At 42.4% G+C, this 22,694-nt stretch overlaps 1 protein-coding gene across 4 annotated transcripts in view; it reads right to left on the bottom strand.

Moving 5' to 3' along the window:
- CHN1 (chimerin 1) overlaps positions 1–22,694 on the bottom strand; it is a 157,447-nt gene that overhangs the window by 130,141 nt on the left and 4,612 nt on the right. For 2 of the 4 annotated variants that reach the window (XM_061608424.1, XM_061608423.1), the window contains one exon: positions 17,744–17,801. The exons of the other annotated variants lie outside the window; for them this stretch is intronic. In XM_061608424.1, coding sequence (XP_061464408.1) covers positions 17,744–17,801 — 58 coding nt within the window. The remainder of the gene's footprint in view (positions 1–17,743; positions 17,802–22,694) is intronic. 4 annotated transcript variants of the gene reach the window in all.

Below are 22,694 nucleotides of genomic sequence, written 5' to 3'. Positions count from 1 at the left end.
AACTATATGACACCACCAACCAATTGTCATCATCCCATCTTTTCCCTGTGCTTCTTTTCTCACGACAGAAAATCTTACTTTTTTAAATAGTGTAATCTCTGAAGGTATGAATGGTATTTAGTGCAACTCTTCAATCTTTTCCTAGAGGCACAGAGTTGTACCCAATGCTGTGCAGATGACGATCTGCTTGCATGGTGGGACTTCCTCTTTCTCTCCTTACACCCCCCCCCAAAATCAGCTCTGGAGGGTCCCCCAATCCTCTGGAGAATATTTCAAAGTGTGTTGGTGTAGGTGCTGCAAGGGAGAGAAAAAGAAGGGGAAGTTCTATTGCACAAGTATAAGTCTGCTGCTCAAGTGAAACAGCAGCGTCGGATATACCCCCCAGTTTTGATGTGTACAGTGACACACAAGGCAGGTGAACCTACTGCTACTCAGCACACATTCACTATCACCTTTCCTACTAGCACCATTTTGACATCCCATTACTTTTAATCAATCTTAAATGGCACAAAAATGCTTTTTGCCCATTTTAAATAATATTAAAATATCCACGCAACAGCACTTAAATCAGGGTGGGAAACCTTTTTGTCCTAGCAGGCCAGATCTTTATCTCTCCCCAGCCCCATTGGTCAACTTCTGACAGTCATCATTCTGTTGGTCAGATGATGTCATAATTACATCAGGTGACTCATACTGTCACAGCTGGCCCACAGGGTTGGAGGAGATAGTCCAAAGGGCTTGCTCAGCCGTTTCCAGCATTCCCAAACACCCAACAACTAGCTAATTGTCAAGCATTTGGGAAGCAATGCATAACTCAGGGCTCAGCAAGCTTTGCAAAGCATTTTGTGCAGTGCTTCCCAAATGCCTGACAACCAGCTGGTTGTTGGGCATTTGGAAAACACTGCAGAAAGCACCTTAAAAGCCCTGTGTTCAGCACTTTTGTGTAGCGCAAAGTGACGGCAAAGTCTCTGTTGGCTATGCCCCACCCTTACCTGCCCCACCCCAAATGTCATATATGACATGTGTAGAACAGGTGGGCATGGCTTCCCTGAAACAGCCTGGCAGCCAAATTTGGACTGTAGTCTAGAGATTCCACACTCCTGAAAGACAATACAAGGCAATTTTTGAAAAACTAATTTTAAAAAAGTTCCAACTTTCCCCCTCCCCCATTAAAAGATGTCCACTTTATTTTTGAACATTTTTTCAAGTCATGTTGAAATAAATAAGTGCCCTAGCACAAACTGTTGCTTTTAAAAAATGATTCAGAAAACTTTTTTTTAAAAAAAAAATGGCTGCCCCTTATGCATCCACACGGCCATACCATGCCCACACTGGGAACCAAGTCTTAAAAGAGACAGCTCCAGAACATGTGCTCATTAGTCTGGTCAAGGCAGAGTGCACCGTGGCAGCCACTTCCTTAGCCTTAGAGGCAATGTACAAAATATAATACAAACAACTAATAAAAATTAAAAACAGCTTTTCTCCCAGGCATTTTAATAAATTCAATAATTTAATAATTTTAATCTTAACATTTTAACATCTCAACTTATTTTAGCATCTTAGTATGCTAGTACATTTGTATTTTAGTATGTTTAAATTGTTCTATAAGTGGTTTTAATTGTATTTTGCTGTCTTGCTTGTTGTGAACCGCCCAGAGAGCTTTGGCTATGGGGCGGTATAGAAATATAATAAATAAATAAATAAATAAATAGAGTAAAAAGGCGTAAGACTGCAATGGTTTCAATATCTTTGCCGGCTTCCCTGGCTACATTACAACATGCAAGCCAATTTCATATAACACGAATATACAAAGTAGCCTTACTATGTGCAGCATTCCAAAGGTCAAATGGAAAGGAAGACTCATTTAATGAAGCAAGCATGTTGAAACCTTCTGGTGTGATGGAATCCTAATGGCATTTTTCAGGAATTCCCATTAAAAGCTTTATAAAACTAGCACAAAATACCTCTCTGGAATTTATGGCTCGACACACATGAGCTACTTTGCCCACAGCATCTCCATATTTAAAACAGACATAGCACAAGAACTTGATTATCCGCTCATTTATCAACTTCAGCTCCCTGGGGGCAACATGGTTCTCATGCACTCAACATGGTCACAGTGTGCTGTGTATAGTGCTAAGTTTTAAAAGGCAAGAGCCCAGATTTTAAAATCCTGGGGGCTTTGACTGAAAGAGGAACTGAATCCTTAGGATACAATTAAGTTTCGATGAGATGTACAGAAGCTTTATTCACATATCCGACCCCCCATGATGATGAGTGGGCCTCACACAATTCACACAAAGGCAAATGCCATCTGGATCCTTCAAGAATGTCACTTAAGTGGAAGCTACCATACACCAAGCCAGTACTGCCTGCAATGCTGGGAATATCAGCTCTTCAGGGCTGCAGTGGGGACTCTATCTTGGCACTACCTGGAGAAACCAAGGATTAAATCTGGAACTTTCGGTATGTAAAGTATGCACTCTATCACTGGGCTATGGCATTTCCCTGGTCACATGTTTCTAATGTTTAGGGATATGCATACAGCACCCCATACAGTACAAGGATCAAGTTCAGTTAAATCATGGAGGGGTATTCTCTACTATAAAAAATTGCACATTCAACACCAGGGTTGATAAAAATCAGTGCATTTTAAAAAAAAAATCATTTTAAAATCTTTAAACCAGATTTTTTAAATTTAAAATGGATTTCAAAATGTTCTTAGACCAATTAGTAAAAAAAAGGGTCTAGGTCAAAGATATCACCATGAACACTAATTATATTCTATGAATATGTTAACAGCAGTTTATGGAGATGGGAGATAACCCGATCAGTCCTACTCTGCAGGTGGTGTACATGAAATGCTCACTCTCTGTCTCTATCTCTCTTGGCCTTGCCTCAAAGATAGAGAAAGTCAATGAAGAGAGAATTTGGGGACGTGGAGTAGATCTGAATAAGGAGGAGACAACTGAAGCGATAATCCAGCTCTTAACAGCAGTAGCCTCTTCTGCATGTGAAGAGAGAATTTTTCTTCCCTTGGGCTAATTCATTCTAAATCAAAACTGAAAAAGCAGGAAAGCATGTATTTCTTTTCAAGACAATGAACAAGGAAGACAGAGCTGAACAAGAAGACTAAGTTAACTGTACCACCCAATATTTTCTCGTGTTGACTTGGCTGAATTGCCTAAATTATATTTTTAAAAGAACATTACATTTATCTAAAAACAAATAGTTCACCATTCCAAATTCCATGTGCATGTTTTGTTAATGTTATTTGTTGAAGAAGAAAACTACCAGAAGAATAAACAATCTTGTTAGTACAATTTAAAGTTGAGCCATCAGCCTCAAGTAACACACAATTGGCTGGCAGCAGTAGCTGGGAGGAACCAGCCACACATATAAAGTCAGAGCACCTAGTGAGGGAGCCTGCTCCACGAGCTAGAGGGAGCCCCAACTGACAAAGCGTCAAGGCCCCAGCTGACAAAGCGTCAAGGCGAGTTAAGCAGCAGAGCGAGTTCGGCAGCAGGGCGAGGAGGCCAGGGCCCCCCACTCTGCCCTTCTGTTCCCTGACCTCAACTAAACCACAGTCTCCAACCTATTGACGTAATAAACCTCAAACAAAACTATGCAGGTAAGAAGCCAGTAGGCATGTGGGGGCTTTCCAGTGTTTTGCACAGCCTGCAGCATGTACGACTATCTGCCTGTTGGACAGCGGTCGTGGGTGTGCTCTCGGTGCAATGAGCTCCTGGCTCTCCGGGAACGACTTCATTTCCTTGAGGCCAAGGTGGCAGACCTGGAGAAGCTGAGAGAGGCACAGAGGTGTGTGGAGGAGGCCTTCAGGGACGTTATAGCTGTGTCCCACTCCAGCGATGATAGCTCTCCTGCTATCATGGAGAACGATGGTCTCGGGGAAGGAGAGCATCCAGCTGAGGAAGAGGGAAACGATCCCTTAGAAGGGACCCATTCCTTGGGGGATGAGCAGCTATCCTCTCGTGCCAAGGATATATCTCCAGGGGGTGGAGGGATCCTTGTAGTGGGTGATTCGATCATTAGGAACATAGACAGTGGGGTGTGTGATGGGCGTGTAGACCGCAAGGTGTTTTGCCTGCCTGGTGCAAAGGTTGCGGATATCGCCCGTCGTTTAGATAGTTTGGTAGACAGTGCTGGGGAGGAGTCAGTGGTCGTGGTGCACGTTGGCACCAACGACATGGGGAAATGCAGCCGTGAGGTCCTGGAAGCAAAATTTAGGTTGCTAGGTAGGATGCTGAAAGCCAGAACCTCCAAGGTGGCTTTCTCTGAAATGCTACCGGTTCCACGCGCAGGACCAGCCAGACAGGCCCAGCTTTGCAGTCTCAATGCGTGGATGAGACGATGGTGTCGGATGGAAGGGTTTACATTTGTTAGGCACTGGGGAACATTTTGGGACAAGCCGGGCCTGTACAAAAGGGACGGGCTCCACTTGAACCAGAATGGAACCAGACTGCTGGCACTTAAAATTAAAAAGGTAGCAGAGCAGCTTTTAAACTGACTGAGGGGGGAAACCCGACAGGAGCTGAGAAAGGTCCGGTTCGGAATAAACCTCCCCCCTGGGATAAAAACCAAAGAAATGATGAAATTTTAAAAGGAGTAGGCCTAGAAGTAGGCATTGTGAGAGCAGGGGCACAGGATATAAATTCAGAAGAGCAAAATTACCACAGGCCAAACCACAAGTGCCAAAGACACTTGAAGAGAGACACTGCTTACAAGTGCCTGTACGCTAATGCTAGGAGCCTCCGAACCAAGATGGGAGAACTGGAGTGCTTCGTCTTAGAGGAGAGCATTGATATAGTGAGCATAACGGAGACCTGGTGGAATGGAGAAAACCAGTGGGATACGGTTATCCCTGGATATAAACTATATCGGAAGGACAGGGAAGGACGTATTGGTGGCGGAGTCGCTCTATACGTGAAAGAAGGCATTGAATCCAGCAAGCTCGAAACCCCAAAAGAGGCAGACGCCTCCACAGAATCGTTGTGGGTGGTGATACCATGCCCCAGGAGGGACTTAATACTGGGAACGATCTATCGTCCCCCTGATCAAAATGCTCAGGGAGACCTTGAGATGAGATATGAAATTGAGGAAGCATCCAAACTAGGAAATGTGGTAGTAATGGGTGACTTCAACTACCCGGACACAGACTGGCCGCATATGTGTTCCAGTCATGACAAAGAAGCAAAGTTTCTAGATATTCTAAATGACTATTCCCTAGACCAGTTGGTCATGGAACCGACCAGAGGGACGGCAACCCTGGACTTAATCCTCAGTGGGGACCGGGACCTGGTGCAAGATGTAAGTGTTGTTGAACCGATTGGGAGCAGTGACCACAGTGCTATTAAATTAAACATACATGTAAATGGCCAATTGCCAAGAAAATCCAACACGGTAAAATTTGACTTCAAAAGAGGAAACTTCACAAAAATTAGGGGATTGGTAAAAAGAAAGCTGAAAAACAAAGTCCAGAGGGTCACATCACTCGAAAATGCTTGGAAGTTGTTTAAAAACACTATATTAGAAGCTCAACTGCAGTGCATACCACAGATCAGAAAAGGTACCGCCAGGGCCAAGAAGATACCAGCATGGTTAACGAGCAAAGTCAAGGAAGCTCTTAGAGGCAAAAAGTCTTCCTTCAGAAAATGGAAGTCTTGTCCAAATGAAGAAAATAAAAAAGAACACAAACTCTGGCAAAAGAAATGCAAGAAGACAATAAAGGATGCTAAAAAAGAATTTGAGGAGCACATTGCTAAGAACATAAAAACCAACAACAAAAAATTCTATAAATACATTCAAAGCAGGAGACCATCTAGGGAGGCGATTGGACCCTTGGAAGATAAGGGAGTCAAAGGTGTACTAAAGAACGATAAGGAGATTGCAGAGAAGCTAAATGAATTCTCTGCATCTGTCTTCACAGTGGAAGATATAGGGCAGATCCCTGAACCTGAACTAACATTTGCAGGAAGGGATTCTGAGGAACTGAGACAAATAGTGGTAACGAGAGAGGAAGTTCTAGGCTTAATGGACAATATAAAAACTGACAAATCACCGGGCCTGGATGGCATCCACCCGAGAGTTCTCAAAGAACTCAAATGTGAAATTGCTGATCTGCTAACTAAAATATGTAACTTGTCCCTTGGGTCCTCCTCCGTGCCTGAGGACTGGAAAGTGGCAAATGTAACGCCAACATTCAAAAAGGGATCCAGAGGGGATCCCGGAAATTACAGGCCAGTTAGCTTAACTTCTGTCCCTGGAAAACTGGTAGAAAGTATTATTAAAGCTAGATTAACTAAGCACATAGAAGAACAAGCCTTGCTGAAGCAGAGCCAGCATGGCTTCTGCAAGGGAAAGTCCTGTCTCAGTAACCTATTAGAATTCTTTGAGAGTGTCAACAAGCATATAGATAGAGGTGATCCAGTGGACATAGTGTACTTAGACTTTCAAAAAGCGTTTGACAAGGTACCTCACCAAAGACTTCTGAGGAAGCTTAGCAGTCATGGAATAAGAGGAGAGGTCCTCTTGTGGATAAGGAATTGGTTAAGAAGCAGAAAGCAGAGAGTAGGAATAAACGGACAGTTCTCCCAATGGAGGGCTGTAGAAAGTGGAGTCCCTCAAGGATCGGTATTGGGACCTGTACTTTTCAACTTGTTCATTAATGACCTAGAATTAGGAGTGAGCAGTGAAGTGGCCAAGTTTGCTGACGACACTAAATTGTTCAGGGTTGTTAAAACAAAAAGGGATTGCGAAGAGCTCCAAAAAGATCTCTCCAAACTGAGTGAATGGGCGGGAAAATGGCAAATGCAATTCAATATAAACAAGTGTAAAATTATGCATATTGGAGCAAAAAATCTTAATTTCACATATACGCTCATGGGGTCTGAACTGGCGGTGACCGACCAGGAGAGAGACCTCGGGGTTGTAGTGGACAGCATGATGAAAATGTCGACCCAGTGTGCGGCAGCTGTGAAAAAGGCAAATTCCATGCTAGCGATAATTAGGAAAGGTATTGAAAATAAAACAGCCGATATCATAATGCCGTTGTATAAATCTATGGGTGCGGCCGCATTTGGAATACTGTGTACAGTTCTGGTCGCCTCATCTCAAAAAGGATATTATAGAGTTGGAAAAGGTTCAGAAGAGGGAACCAGAATGATCAAGGGGATGGAGCGACTCCCTTACGAGGAAAGGTTGCAGCATTTGGGGCTTTTTAGTTTAGAGAAAAGGCGGGTCAGAGGAGACATGATAGAAGTGTATAAAATTATGCATGGCATTGAGAAAGTGGATAGAGAAAAGTTCTTCTCCCTCTCTCATAATACTAGAACTCATGGACATTCAAAGAAGCTGAATGTTGGAAGATTCAGGACAGACAAAAGGAAGTACTTCTTTACTCAGCGCATAGTTAAACTATAGAATTTGCTCCCACAAGATGCAGTAATGGCCACCAGCTTGGACGGCTTTAAAAGAAGATTAGACAAATTCATGGAGGACAGGGCTATCAATGGCTACTAGCCGTGATGGCTGTGCTCTGCCACCCTAGTCAGAGGCAGCATGCTTCTGAAAATCAGTTGCCGGAAGCCTCAGGAGGGGAGAGTGTTCTTGCACTCGGGTCCTGCTTGTGGGCTTCCCCCGGGCACCTGGTTGGCCACTGTGAGAACAGGATGCTGGACTAGATGGGCCACTGGCCTGATCCAGCAGGCCCTTCTTATGTTCTTAAAGGCCTGTTTGGTGGTGGCGATTCTGGCACATCATGACAAAAATATCATAATTAATTGAACCATTGGAGCTGGTTCATCTCCGGAATGACTTCACAGGTTCATTCTACTTTAGTACTAAAATAATGAAAGTATATTCCCATTTTTAAATTAAAATTAATCTGAAAACAATTCCAAATAATTGTTTAGTGAGTGTACCTACCTTTAATAAAACTTGTATCTCTGAATATGTATAAAAGTTATTAAACGATAATGTACTTCTACTAAAAAATAATGATTAAATAAAATCTTCCTCACTAGACTTTCCTCTTTCAACAAGCCTTTTAAGTAGAGACCTTATTCCAGTCTGTGCTAGAATTACTTTTTAAAAAGTTTTTAAAGCTTTTAAAAAAGATGGTTTTAAAGATGTTTTCATAGAATCATAGAATAGTAGAGTTGGAAGGGGCCTATAAGGCCATCAAGTCCAACCCCCTGCTCAATGCAGGAATCCAAATTAAAGCATTCCTGACAGATGACTGTCCAGCTGCCTCTTGAATACCTCCTGTGTAGGAGAGCCCGCTACCTCTCCAGGTAATTGGTTCCATTGTCGCATGGCTCTAACAGTTAGGAAGTTTTTCCTGATGTCCAGTCGAAATCTGGCTTCCTGCAACTTGAGCCCATTATTCCATGTCCTGCACTCTGGGACGATCGAGAAGAGATTGCGGCCCTCCTCTATGTGACAACCTTTCATGTACTTGAAGAGTGCTATCATATCTCCCCTCAGTCTTCTCTTCTCCAGGCTAAACATGCCCAGTTCTGTCAGTCTCTCCTCATAGGGCTTTGTTTGCAGTCCCCTGATCATCCTTGCTCCCCTCCTCCAAATCTGTTCCAGTTTGTCTGCATCCTTCTTGAAGTGCGGAGACCAGAACTGGATGCAGTATTCAAGATGAGGCCTAACCAGTGCTGAATAGAGGACCTAGTACTTCACGCAATTTGGAAACTATACTTCTGTTAATGCAGCCTAATATAGCATTTGCCTTTTTTGCAGCCATATCAAACTGTTGGCTCATATTCAGCTTGTGATCAATGACAATTCCAAGATCCTTCTCACATGTTGTATTGCTGAGCCAAGTATCCTCCATCTTATAACTGTGCATTTGGTTTCTTTTTCCTAAGTGTAGAACTTTGCATTTATCCCTGTTGAATTTCATTCTGTTGTTTTCAGCCCAGTGCTCCAGCCTATCAAGGTCCCTTTGAATTTTGTTTCTGTCTTCCACAGTATTAGCTATGCCTCCAAATTTTGTGTCATCTGCAAATTTGATAAGCATGCTCTGTACCTCCTCATCCAAGTTGTTAATAAAAATGTTGAAGAGCACTGGGCCCAGGATTGAGCCCTGTGGTACCCCACTTGTTACTTCTCCCCACTTTGAGAAGGAACCATTGACAATCACTCTTTGAGTACGATTATGGAGCCAACTGTGGATCCACCTGATAGTTGTTCCATCCAGCCCACATTTAGCTAGCTTGCTAATCAGAATATCATGGGGCACTTTGTCAAAAGCTTTGCTGAAGTCGAGATATATTATGTCCACAGCATTCCCACAGTCTACAAGGGAGGTTACCTGATCAAAAAATGAGATAAGACTAGTTTGGCAGGATTTGTTCTTCATAAATCCATGTTGGCTCCTAGTAATCACTGCATTGCTTTCAATGTGCTTACAGATTGACTGCTTTATAATCTGCTCCAGAGTTTTTCCAGGGATTGATGTTAGGCTGACTGGTCTGTAGTTCCCCGGTTCCTCCTTCTTGCCCTTTATGAAGATAGGGACGACATTAGCTCCAGTCATCCGGCACTTCACCAGTCCTCCATGATTTCGCAAAGATAATAGACAGCGGTTCTGAGAGTTCTTCAGCCAGTTGTTTTGTTGCAATATATTTTAAAGTCTGTTTTTATGATATTTTATAGTGTTTTTAATGATTTTGTTTGCCGTCCTGGGCTCCTACTGGGAGGAAGGGCGGGATGGACGGACGGACAAACAAACAACAAACAGTGATTTAAACTGCGATTTAAATCATTAAAATTGAGTCCTATGGAGAAGCTATTTAAATCAACAGTTCACCACAAGGCTAATGATGGCTATTTCCAAAAATCACAGCATTCAGCTGTCTTACACAATCTCTAAAAGCCATACATAGTGCAATATTCAGGAAATATAGACCAAATTAATGTATACGATGTGGGATACAAGTATTTTGTCTCCCCAATAATTCAAGAATTCCAGCTCCTTTCTCCATTTCTCTACAGTACAGGTTCATTGGCCACAAGGTGGAGCAGCTGCATAATAAATGTCACTGTTATACTGAGAAGCAGGAAATTGTGCAAAGATTTTAGAAAGTTAGCTTCAGAAGGTTTACTAGAGTGTATTTTCTTAGGAGTATGTACATATTTGACACAGCTGGTATAGCACAGTGGGGAGGAGAGCCTGGCTGGGAGTCCAGAGTCTGTGAGTTCAAATCCCCACTTGTGTCTCCTGGGTGTCAAGAGCCAGCTAAAGATCACCCCCACAGTGAGTGGCTCAGGGGTTACGTGCCCTGTCACCTGTGCAGCCGTGGGCAAGCTGCATAGTCCCAAGGAGCCCAGTTGCCCCCCAGCAGTTGAGGACAAGGAAGGGGCTGGCTTGTGCAGCTGTGGCCAGCTGGGGAGGACTAGTCTCAGAGGGAGGCAATGGTAGAACCCCCTCTGAATACTGCTTACCATGAAAACCCTATTCATAGGGTCGCCATAAGTCGGGATCAACTTGAAGGCAGTCCATTTCCAAGATGGTTTTTGAGCTTTAATTCCAGAGTCCTGAAGATACGGGATTTTAGCATGGCATTTTGAGTTTGTTTTTTATGAAAGCATTTTGTTATAGAGGAGTGTTGTTGTTGTTATGTGCCTTCAAGTCGATTACAACTTATGGCGACCCTATGAATCAGCGACCTCCAAGAGCATCTGTCATGAACTGCCCTGCTCAGATCTTGTAAGTTCAGGTCTGTGGCTTCCTTTATGGAATCAATCCATCGCTTGTTTGGCCTTCCTCTTTTTCTACTCCCTTCTGCTTTTCCCAGCATTATTGTCTTTTCTATAGAGGAGTGTACTGTACTAATACACTAATGCCACAGTGCGCCACTTCTCAGACAGTCTGCACTGATGACAGTGCATCCTCCAATAATGCCTGGAGGATCTAAGACTAACGTGGGACACAACAGTTTCAGTCTGCTTTTGTACAGGGTGACAGTGGTAATAGGATACATACATACACACACACACACACACACATAGATATATACACCAACCATATAGGTGCATTTGACTTTTGTTTCATATTTTCCTAAGTCTGCATAAAACCCTGTGCAGTTCAAACAGGACAAGTGTGACATACTCAACAATGAGTATGTATGTATTGCAGCCTGCCAGGCAATAATTGCTCCCTTCCCCATTTATGTAGTTTCTAATACACAGCTGATGTGCTCAAGAGCTACATATGGTGCAGGCATGATCTACACAACACCTGTTCTCAGCAGTGATCACTGCATCTAATTACATGATTTTAAACACACACACACACCTCCTATGCATCTGCTAGCAGTATCTAAAATGCAAAAGACTCAACGTATAGCACAACCAACACTATTCTCAACATGCCATATGTCCAAAAAAGACTCTTCCTTTTTCCCCCTCAAGACCAAACCACAGGTTAAATTTTAGGGCAAGTATATCTGAAATCAGGGTTGGGTAGAGAGGGAGGAGAGTCCCTTGGGGCAATCTGGAAAAAAGAACTGGATGGTAGGCAAAAGGTTAATGATTCCCTTCCTGCTCTCAGTCACCTTCTCTAGAAGCAGCTTTTTATCATCAAAATAGTATGTTGGGCTACAGTTACATGTAGCTGGCCTCTCAAATTCCAACAAAGCCTTAGCCTACATATAGAACCTTGCCCTAACCTAATTATGTCAGACTCTTTCAATTTTTTTAAAAAAGCCACCACTGCTAATATGACCCTGGTAGGTGACCAGATTCAGTCTGAACTCTTCACATGATTCTGAAGCAGCTATTTGCTTTGGGTGGAAATTCCTAATGTGCACCAATAAGTAATTTCCTAATAATTCAAATAGCAATTTTTCGCAGGATCGCAGCATGGGAGGAAAGGGCTAACCCCCATGCCTGTTGGAAGTCTTATAATCATCAACCCCCCCCAGCTGATTATAGTTATATTTTTAAAAACCTTGCACATTAAATGCCACATTTAACAGTGCATTTAATTTGGTCCAGTGTTACATAAAAGGATTTTTTTTAAATTAAAAAGGGAGGAAAAGGGAGTGTTCCTGGAATATGGTGAGTTTAGTTGTTCAGTCTAATGTGCAGCTTGTTTCTTCCTTTACCACTTTAAGACTGAATCTCTTGCAGGTTAGAACTGTGGCTTGTGCAAAAGAGCTCCGGTTACACAGAAACATTTTTGTCAGAGAAGCAAACAAAGAATCTCCCTTCAGGTATCACCAACACAGTTGGTGATTTCAGTATGTGGATTTAGCAAGCTATGACCTCAGTAGCGTGGTGTACAAAGAAGCTCTGTCTGTGCACATGTCTTCAGATTCTCAACTCTTAAGAAAGCCCACATAGCATCTAGGGGTGATGGGTTAACTCAAAATGCTGAGCACTTGAGGCTTCAATTGAGGCTTCTGTAGTTTCTAACACAGCTGATGTGCTCAGCGCAAGTAAGGGTCATACTAGACATGGCGGAATAAATGTGAGTCTGCCCATATACAGTATAAAGTGGGAAGTCAAGTGGTCCTGAAATCTTCCCTCATCCCAGACATCCACACAGGCATTTGTCTCTCTGTAGGCTCATTTCTAGTATCAAATGCTGGGTGAAGGAAAGATGACATCAGGAGACAGCTTCAATGGTAGAGAGATAAACTGCAGGCAAGGAGAGGGATTAGCATGTTCTCCAATATTCTTAGTGCTACATTATCCTGACCTCAGCAACTGTATTCACAACTTTTGCCAGGCACTAAATTGATCAAGCGGTACTGAAATTTTTCATCATCAGATATGAACTTCAGCTTCCAGGTCCCCAAATTATTTTATCTGCTGAAACCAATTTCCCAGCTAACAAGTCCATTTTGTTTCCTGAGCTTCCAAGCAGGCTCCCTCTTCAATTTTAGTCAAGAGAATGCACTGCCAGCAAAAAAAGGAAAAGAAAAAAAGTTTCTTTCAAGGTTACTGTCTTTATTTGCTTCATTAGATTTTTCAAATTAGATAAAGAGTTTTCACCGCACCAGGAGAAAAGAGCCATTTGATTCTCAAGGCCAGAAATACTTTTCAATGGTACAAATCTACAGCCCAGAGCAGGGGGCGGGGTGGCGGAGAGGATTTCTTGATTTACCTGTAATGCGCTCATATTTTTATTACCTAAAAAAAATTAAAATTGTGCATGTACTGGTTTTAAAAGCGCAGCTACGTACATTTTGACATAGCCTGGTTAGCGATGGCCATCTGGTGGCTGGTTCACAAGACAGTTTTAACTGATAGTTCAGAATTTCTGACAGTCATGCCACTTTTTTTTTTTAAAAAAAGTTGCTTACAGTTTCACTTAAAAAGACAAAAGAAATTGTAAGAAATAGCAATACTCCACAGCTTAACATTACATGTTGCATACAAAATAAAAAAGAGAAATGTATGTAATCAGAACACGCATATACCTGTAAAAAAGGCATGTGCTGCAAAACTGTGAAGATTTTATTACTAGCTAACAGCAGCTTTATTATGGAGTGGCTACTTGAATGGAAGTGAATTTGTGAAACAAAATACACTTCCAGATCCATGGGCTATTTTTTAGGGAACAGAGTGGTCACCAAGATTACAGAAACTGGCCATGTCTAGTCTAACTAATAATTTCTATTATTATCGATATAGAATTCTAATTATAATTAGTAATTCCTAGCATTGGAATTTTGATAAAAGATGTAGTGAAGCATTTGTACCATCTTTTGTACTATCACCGCGCACAGTCAAAATGGTCTTGTAGGTTTTTCAAACCAAAATGGATGTGTATAATAGAGAGATCAAGTATGCACATTAAGGGCACAGTGCTTCTATCATGTAACCTCATTATTCACAAATAATGATGGTAAATTTGTTGTTTTTTGTTGCCCATTCCTAGCATCTGCTGAAAGGGACAAAGCAATACCAAGCTACTCGAACAAATAAAACTTTTACTGCTCACTTAAACAAGTCAGTGCAAAATGAGATGGTAGAATCCTGTGGTAGAAGAACAGGATGAGTTATCTCAGACTACAGGTGCAGGGTTACATTTTTTTAATGTTCTTTTGCTCCCCTATGTAAAGTAAAATAAAATAAATCACTCCTTGCAAGCATCAGGGAAGCAAGCATACTGAGCTAAAGTTGCTTTCACGTGCTAGTCTTCTATTTATGGGTGTTCCTTTACATGGGGGAATTTTCAAAAATAGCATCCATCCCCTGCAGCATGAAATGGTACAGTTCACTCTACCATATTAGGACTTCATCACATAAATATACAATAACCTTGTTAGACCTTTAAATTAATTTATGAGTTTGGCCTGTCTACAAATGCAGCAAAATCCTGAGGAAGGTAGGTGGTTGCAGATAGGTGAGAACATTTTTAGTCCTCCCTTGCATTAAAAAACTTCCTGCAAGTAGAAAACAAGCATAACAAGGACAATGGTTGCCGGCTCTATGTTGATTGTGCTAGTTTTCTACTTGGCCCTCTGCACTATACATTTAAAGAAGTATCATACCACTCTAAAGAGTCATGGCTTTCCCAAAGCACCCTGGGAACTGTAGTTTGTTAAGGATGCTGAGAGTTGTTAGGAGAACCCTATTTCCCTCACAGAGCTACAATTTCCAGAGTTCCCTGGGAACAGCAATTAGCTGTTACATCACTTTGAGAACGGTAGGTCTATGAGGGGACTCAGGGTCCAGCACCCTTAAACTACAATGTTCAGAATTTGAGGGAAACCATTACTCTTTAAAGTGGCACAATACTGCTTTAAATATATAGTGCATTGGGCCCTTGTCAGTAATTTTTTTCTGAAATGCAAGGAACATTAGAAATATGTGATGCCCTACCTGAGAATCTTATGTAGTACAAGTGATAATTGCAACAAAAACATTGCGTTATGGAGTCCTCCTGTTCAAGGTTCTAGCTACACAGCCATGTCTTTTCCATGCTATTCCTTGTATTTCTATCCGCCTAGCTTGCAGTCAGTATTTTGTGCCATCCAAGAATGTTCAGTTCTCACTGAATTGTTTTAAGCTCCCGTTCCCCATATTTCTCCTGTTTTAATTTTTTTTTAAAAGAAGTATTTCTGCAAACCTTTCTGATACCACTTTCTTGCATATCAATGCCACTTGGGATACATAAGGATTAACACTCAAAGAATGAGTTTACTATTCCTATGCTAAGATTTATTACTTCAAAATTCTACCACCTACTCCCTTCCCATTCTGCTCAATGTGTTAATCCACACAAGATTGCATATTCTCTGCATAAGCAAAAATGTTGCTCATATAAGCTAAAATCTTTTTTTAGTGGTCTTTTTACTTCTGTAGTGTCATGCCTTTCCCTTTAGTATTGTATTAACACTTCCTATAAAAATGTATTTGCAAATCTAAAATGGTTCTATTGTTAAGAGCACAGGTGAAAATGCTTGAAAAGGTACAGTGCTACTTAGGGACAAACTACATATTATGTGCTAGCGCATGCAACAGTACTCTTAACACTTCTCTTACTGTCTTTTTAAAAGTGAATGCTGTTTCAGGAGGTAATTTAGAACAAGGAAATGGGGGGGGAGTTAGAGGGTACAGAATGTGTTCCTTGCCAACCATCTCTCTGCTTCAAGTCACCCCCTTTCTGAAGCATTTTACTCTCTGCAAGTTCAAAGCATAACATGTCATAGCCCCTAGCAGAGGGCAAAAGCAGACATGGCATGAAATATCTATGTTGGAATCTCCTAGATTCCTTTTTAAACTTCAAAGCAGCCATGGGATCACAGCAATGCTGATAGTAGCAGCAGTTTTGGGAATTAGGCTGTTAACCCTCTGCCCATGCACCGATTCTCAATCTAAGGCTTCCTGAATGCTCTGGGCCTGGGGGATATTCCCAGCATGGCTAGTGATACTGCCAAAGCCCTGGTCAATTTTTGGAATACAGAGGTGACCTGGGCGGTGGACACTATTGCTCCAAAGCGCCCTCTCCCACCAGGGAAGGCCCGTAATACACCTTGGTTTACTCAAACCTTGGGCCTGATGAAACGGCAGGGATGACGGCTAGAACGACGATGGAGAAAAACTCAGTCCGCTTCCGATCAAACACAGGCTACAGCCCATTTTCAAGCCTATCATGTGGCAGCGATGGCAGCAAAGGAAGGGCACTTCTCTGTCACCATTGCATCTACCGTGTCGTCCGACGATGCTTTTCCGGGTGGTCCGGGGTCTTTGGGGCTCTGGCCCTACATTAGACTCTGAGCCCTCAGTCGCTCAATGTGACATGTTTGCGAGGCACTTTGCAGATAAAATTGCTTGCACTCCGACTGACTTGGACTCCTCGTTAACTACAGTTGTGACAGATGTCCCCAAAGCTTCCTCTTGTCATTTTTCTATGGATACTTTTCAGCTTGTAAATCTTAGGATGTGGACAGGATTCTGGGAGAATCAAGGGCCACTACTTGTTCTCTGGACCCTTGCCCATCCTGGTTAATCAAATCTGCCAGAGGGGGAGTGGCTGCCTGGTTGGCATATTGAACTAACACCTCCCTAAGGGAAGGTTCTATGTCAACTTTGTTGAAGGAGGCTGTGATAAGACCTTTGTTTAAAAAGCCTTCGTTAGACCCTGCGGATCCTAACAACTTCTGCCTAGTCTCTAATCTCCCCTTTCTGGGCAAGATGACTGAGAGGGTAGTGGCTGCTCAGCTCCAAGTTTTCCTGGATGGATCGGACTATTTAGACCCTTTTCAATCAGGCTTCAGGCCTGGCCATGGGACAGAGACTGCCTTGGTCGCCCTGCTTCATTACCTATGCTGGGCATCAGACAGGAGGAGTGCATCCCTGTTGGTGCTGCTGGACCTTTCTCCGGCCTTCGGTACGATCGACCATGGTATCCTTCTGGACCGTCTAGCTGGGATGGGATTGGGAGGCACTGTTTTATGGTGGATCTGGTCTGACCTGGCTGACAGGACCCAGAAAGTGGTCCTGGGAGACTACTGCTCAACCCCCTGGCCGTTGGCCTATGGGGTACCGCAAGATTCCATTCTGTCTCCCATGCTCTTTAACATTTATATGAAACCGCTGGGAGAGGTCATCAGGAGATTTGGAGTACAGTGTCATCAATATGCTGATGACACTCAGCTCTATCTCTCCCTACCACTTGATTGCAGGGAGGGAGTGCTCATCCTAAACCGGTCCCTGGAAGCTGTGAAGGGCTGGATGTGGGCTAACAAACTGAAACTTAATCCAGGAAGTACTGCTGGTCAAGGGAAAAACTGCATCAGGGATAGGGTTGCAATCTGTTCTGGATGGGGTGCACTCCACTTGAAGGAACAGGTCCGCAGTTTGGGAGTCCTCCTGGATCCTGCCCTGCTGCTTGAATATCAGGTGGCTGCGGTAGCCAGGAGTGCTTTTGACCAACTCAAACTGGTCTACCAGCTGCGTCCGTTCCTGGAGGCGGTTGACTTGGCCACAGTAACACATGCATTGGTGACATCGAGACTTGATTACTGTAATGCACTCTATGTGGGGCTGCCTTTGAAAACAGTTCGGAAATTGCAGTTGGTTCAAAATGCAGCAGCCAGAACATTAACTGGAGCACGGCGCAGGGAGCATACTACCCCTGTGCTTTATTGACTCCACTGGCTCCCAATTTGTTTCCGGGCCCAATTCAAAGTGCTGGTTCTGACCTTTAAAGCCCTAAACGGCCTTGGATCAATGTACCTGAGGGACTACTTACGCCCATATGTACCTGCCCGAGATTTAAGATCATCTGCCTCTGGTCTCCTCTTGCGTGCCTAGAGAGAAAGATGTTAGATTGACAGGCATGTGGGAGAGAGCTTTTTCAGCTGTGGCCCCCAAGCTTTAGAATACTCTACCCCAAGAAGTTCGTTCTGCTCCCTCCCTGTTGGTTTTCCAGAGACTTCTGAAAACGATCTTGATCCGGAGAACCTTTGGGGGTGTCCAGCCCAGAGCCGAAAGAATGAGGCTGGAGCGTGTGTGCAAGTAAATCTCGTTTTATTAGAGTAATGGATACATCAAAAGCATTGCGCTTAATAGGAAATCCTAGGCTAACTCACTAAAGTCCCTAACTATACTCTAGACATGCTCGCAAGCGTGTGAAGGAAGTTGACTCAGCGACCCCCCCCCCCCTGAGAGCAGCAGGCTTATATAGGAAATGTTTTTGAACGTAATCTCTGACTCCTTTGTAACTCCTGTCTTTGCCCTGTCCGTTTCTTGCGGCGGCGGCGGGAACGAGGAGACAGGGGTGGCGTCTCCACTTGCTCATCCGAAGACACCTGCTCCCGAGCAACAGGCTCGAGGTCAAGAGGCGGTGCCTCATTGGAATCCTCCAGGGAACTGCTTGGGAAAGGAGGAGTTGGCACTGCCTCTGAAACTTCCTTCCGCAAGTTCCCTGCATCAACTGGGGGCGGTGCGCTCAGCTCCTCGGCAAGGACATTACTCATGGGAAATGGCTGAAGAGCAGGCTGCCCCCCTCCCGGACGCTCTTGTTCAGACACAACAATCCCCAACTCTGCTTCTTCTGACTGCGGAGGCGCCTGAAATTCATGCCTCCCCCCTTCCTGTCCCTTCTGAGTTGGCTGCAGCGTAACATCGGGGGACTGAAGGTAGAGCTGACACTGATTTTATGCCTTCTACGTTAAATTTTACCTTTGCAGTCCCTTTGTACCAATACCTATATATATGTATATGTGTGTGCGTGTATATATATATATATATATATATATATTGTATTTTATGTATTTTAATTGTATTTTATATATTTTAATTGTATTTTATGTATTTTAATTTATTTTAATGTTTTTGTGATTTTACTGTTTACAATTTTATTATGTACATGTTTGATTTTATTTTTGTTGGCCTCCCTAAGTGCCCTATTATAGGGTAGAAGGGCGGGATAGAAATATTTTAAATAAAGAAATAAATAAAATAAACTCCACTCACCCCATGCAAAGCTGCTGTCAGCTCCATTGGGGGAGAGTCAGGTACAATAAATGTTTTTGGGGGGGTTTTCATCTACAGGAGCCAACAGCAGTTTTCAAGAGGATTTCATTTGAGGAAATGACACTTCTCCCCAGCATTGTTTTCCAATCAAAACCAGTAACCTGTTATTGGGGGGGGGTTGTTTTTAAGTCAGGAAGCAAGAAAAAAATGATTAAAAATCAGTATGACTATTTAATGTGATGGATGTGTTGTCTCCTGTCTTCAACTCAAATCTGCAGGTAAGGTGTAGACCACCTGAATAAAGCTTACAGATCGCAGCTTGGGAGCCACTGGCTGAACTTCGTATGAGGCAGCCTCCTATCTTCCTACTTCTGTGTTGTATCTGTTTTGGTCCCTACTGATGCAATGAAACCTGTGTCTGCACCAAGAAAATGAGCATGGTTTTCTCCCTGACATGTTGGTTTGCTATATGTAGGGATTTTATTTATTTATTTATTTAGGTATGGAATGAACCATGCAAGCCTCTACAGGCTGTATGAAGTGATACAGCTTAAACATAGCTTTATCCACCTCGGTGAGATCCAGGCCATAAACTCAATTTCTTAAGCCAATTTGGACTATATGGTCCAAGGTTCATGTTCCCAAAGAAGCACGACTTCTCCTGGGAACGTTCATGGGAATACCAGTTCTCATAACCAAGCCCTCAGAGAGTGTACACACACACACATACGCTAAGTCATATATATGGTTACACCATGTACAATACTAGCTGTCTCGCTGGAGTTGGATATTGCTAATGAAAATAGTGATAACCAGCATTTCAAGTCAAGCGGAGGTGGAATACTCTCTTCTCTATTCCCTCTGACTTAGGAACATAGGAAGCTGCCTTATACTGAATCAGACTCACTGGCCCATCTCACTCAGTATTGTCTACACTGACTGGCAGCAGTTTCAGACAGGAAATCTCTCCCAGCCTTAACTGGAGATGCTGGAGACTTGCGATAAAACCAACAATCTGAGGATTGTGAGGGGATTCGATTCGAAAGGAAATAATTTAAAAATGTAACATTAGCCACAGTGGCCTGTTTTCTCGCACCCTTTTCTTTTGTACAAACCTTCAAAATCCCATTCTCAAAGGGAATGCCTTCCACTTGAACGTATACCTGGCACAGAAGTCATCTTTTTAGCACCAAGTTAAGACATATTTCTTTGCCCAAGCTTTTTAAAGTGTTTGAGGGTGTTAATTGGTTTCATTTAGCCTGCTCACTTGTTTTATCTGTTCCTATTATTTACTGAAGTATTTTATGGTTTTATTATTCTGTATTATTTGATTTCTGATTCTGTTTAATTTTATGCTGTATCCCAGCCTAGTATCTGTACAGACAAAGGGCATCTTTGAAGTCTTTCTTAATAAATAACCCCCATTCCATCTGAAGAGGCTAAATACACTAACTTTAGATGCCCCACGTACACTTCAAGTTAGACAAGGTGGAAAGATAGAAAGCTTCAACTATCAGTCCAGAAAATCATTGACTGCACAATTCTTCAAAGCCACTGATGGCTCTCCATTGTTCCAGAGTCAGTTCTTCGAATTCAGATAGGACCAGCCCTGCCATTAAGCAAAGTGAGATGATGGGCCAGCCATGTCACTAGGCAACATTAGGCAAAAACTTCAGACAGCTGATTTTGAGTGTCATGAAAGGGCAGTAAATGGTTAGTTACTTTATTTATTATTGAATTTTTACTCCCAGGGAGAAGTACTTGGCCAGCTTCAGGTACTATGCTCCTTGACTTAGAAGGCGACTACATTTACTGTTCTGTTCCAGGCAATAAAATGTCTTGAGCAAACTCTGAACCCAGAGGTTCCCCAAAAGACGTTAAGAACATAACGTAAGAACGTAAGAGCCTGCTTGATCAGACCAGTGGCCACCTACTCCAGCATGCTGTTCTCACAGTGGTCAATCAGTTGCCCAAGGGAAACTTGCAAGCAGGACTTGAGTACAAAGAGCACTCTCCCCTCCTGCCATTTCCAGACAGCAGAAAGCCATTCTTTGCAAAGATTCCTTAAATTCAACACTCAATTCTTCATTTGTATAAATTTTCTTTCCCCTTAAGACAACACCTAGCGTATTCAGAAGCTGAAACATTCTTTAAGAAAATGTTACAAAAACACGGGGGGGGGATAAAAAGAAAATAATAATGGCAGAACTTCATTAAATCTTTATCTGTCCTTTCTCTCTTTGGTTTTTGTAGCCATAAAATCTTCCCAACCAACAATGAAGCAGAAAGCAGGTCTTTCAAATTTGTGTCAAGAGTAGATAACTGGCTTCTGGGGGAGTCAGAAAACAAAAGTGCATAATGATGAGTTGGAAGTGCAAGGAGCTCAGTTGTACTAACAGATACATGGCTGTTGTTTTCTCTTTTTAAAAAAGGATTATATGAACAATTACAATGTTCTACAGCAGGGATGGAGAACCTATTACCCTCCAAGTGTTGGAATAAAACTCCCACTGTAGTCCAGTAAGATCTGGCAGGCCACAGGCAGTAGGCATCAGGGCAGGGCTCAAGTGTTTCTCATTATTTATGTAGGCTGATGCATTGGCAACTGAGTCTTAAAAATCCTGAAGATGCATTGTCTAATGAGTTCTAGGAGGATGATTTTTGTTGCTGCTGTTTTGCTTATGGCTTCTGTGAATGTGCACTCAACTGTTTTTAAAGAAAGCCCTCGCATCATCAACACAGTTAAAAAATAATGTGGGAAATAATGTCCAGAGTGGAATTGGGGTGTGTGTGTTGATCAGTGGCATGGAGTTCTGCTTGCCTCCTTTAAATTAGCAGTCTTGAAACCTAAGGTGCCAATGTGACAGTTATCATATCTAAAAGTCCTCCAGCCACTACAGTACTGAGCCTGGAAAAAATCACTGGTGTACAGAGCAAGCTGGCAGTAGCCTATCATTAGCTCTCTTCAGTTGCAGCACCAAAACAGGCTGCTACAATATTGCAAAATTAAGATGAAAATAATGTCCTGTGAAACTTAAACCAGCTGAACCTACTGAGGCTATCTTGCAGATGATGTTAGTGATCTGTGTTTTATATCATTTACTTATTGCATAGTACTTATCCTGACTCTGGAATTAAGGCCGGATTAAAAAATTCTGCGACAGCAGTATAGTGGGTACTTGAAATGAATTAACTAGCTTGCCAACACAATTCCAGCAATGGTCACCACACTGCCAAACCAGAACCATGAAAAATAAAGGCTTCCAGCTGTGTGATGAAAAGGGCTATAAACTATGGATTATTTTAAGAAAAAATGCTTGCTATATACAGCTGTCCCCGCACATTTTCATTTTAAGTGGCCTCAATGCTGCTGTTGATACACATGCATACATTTCAGTAATACTTTCCTTTCAAAAGTAAAAAAACTATCAACTACTTATATTGTATTTGGCTTTATATATTATTTAATATTTTATACCACTTTTCTCAAGGCTGTTTACAAATTTAACAAACATTTAAAAATACACATCTCACTAATATAGCCTCATTCCATTGCAATACAAACTCAAAGATATCAGCAAGAATTAAAAGTACAGCAAAATTACATTAAAATGTAAGCATGTGTCATTATTCAACTAAAAGCAGACTTAAACATCCATATATTTAAGGCCCATTGAAAAACAGTTTGAAGGGGAAGCCATGTACACTTCCCACAAAAAGACATT

This window comes from Rhineura floridana, chromosome 2, assembly GCF_030035675.1.
Source record: "Rhineura floridana isolate rRhiFlo1 chromosome 2, rRhiFlo1.hap2, whole genome shotgun sequence".
NCBI classification, from domain to species: Eukaryota; Metazoa; Chordata; class Lepidosauria; order Squamata; family Rhineuridae; genus Rhineura; species Rhineura floridana.
Note: the sequence above shows the minus strand (reverse complement) of the source record. Positions and strands in the feature narration are given on the sequence as shown.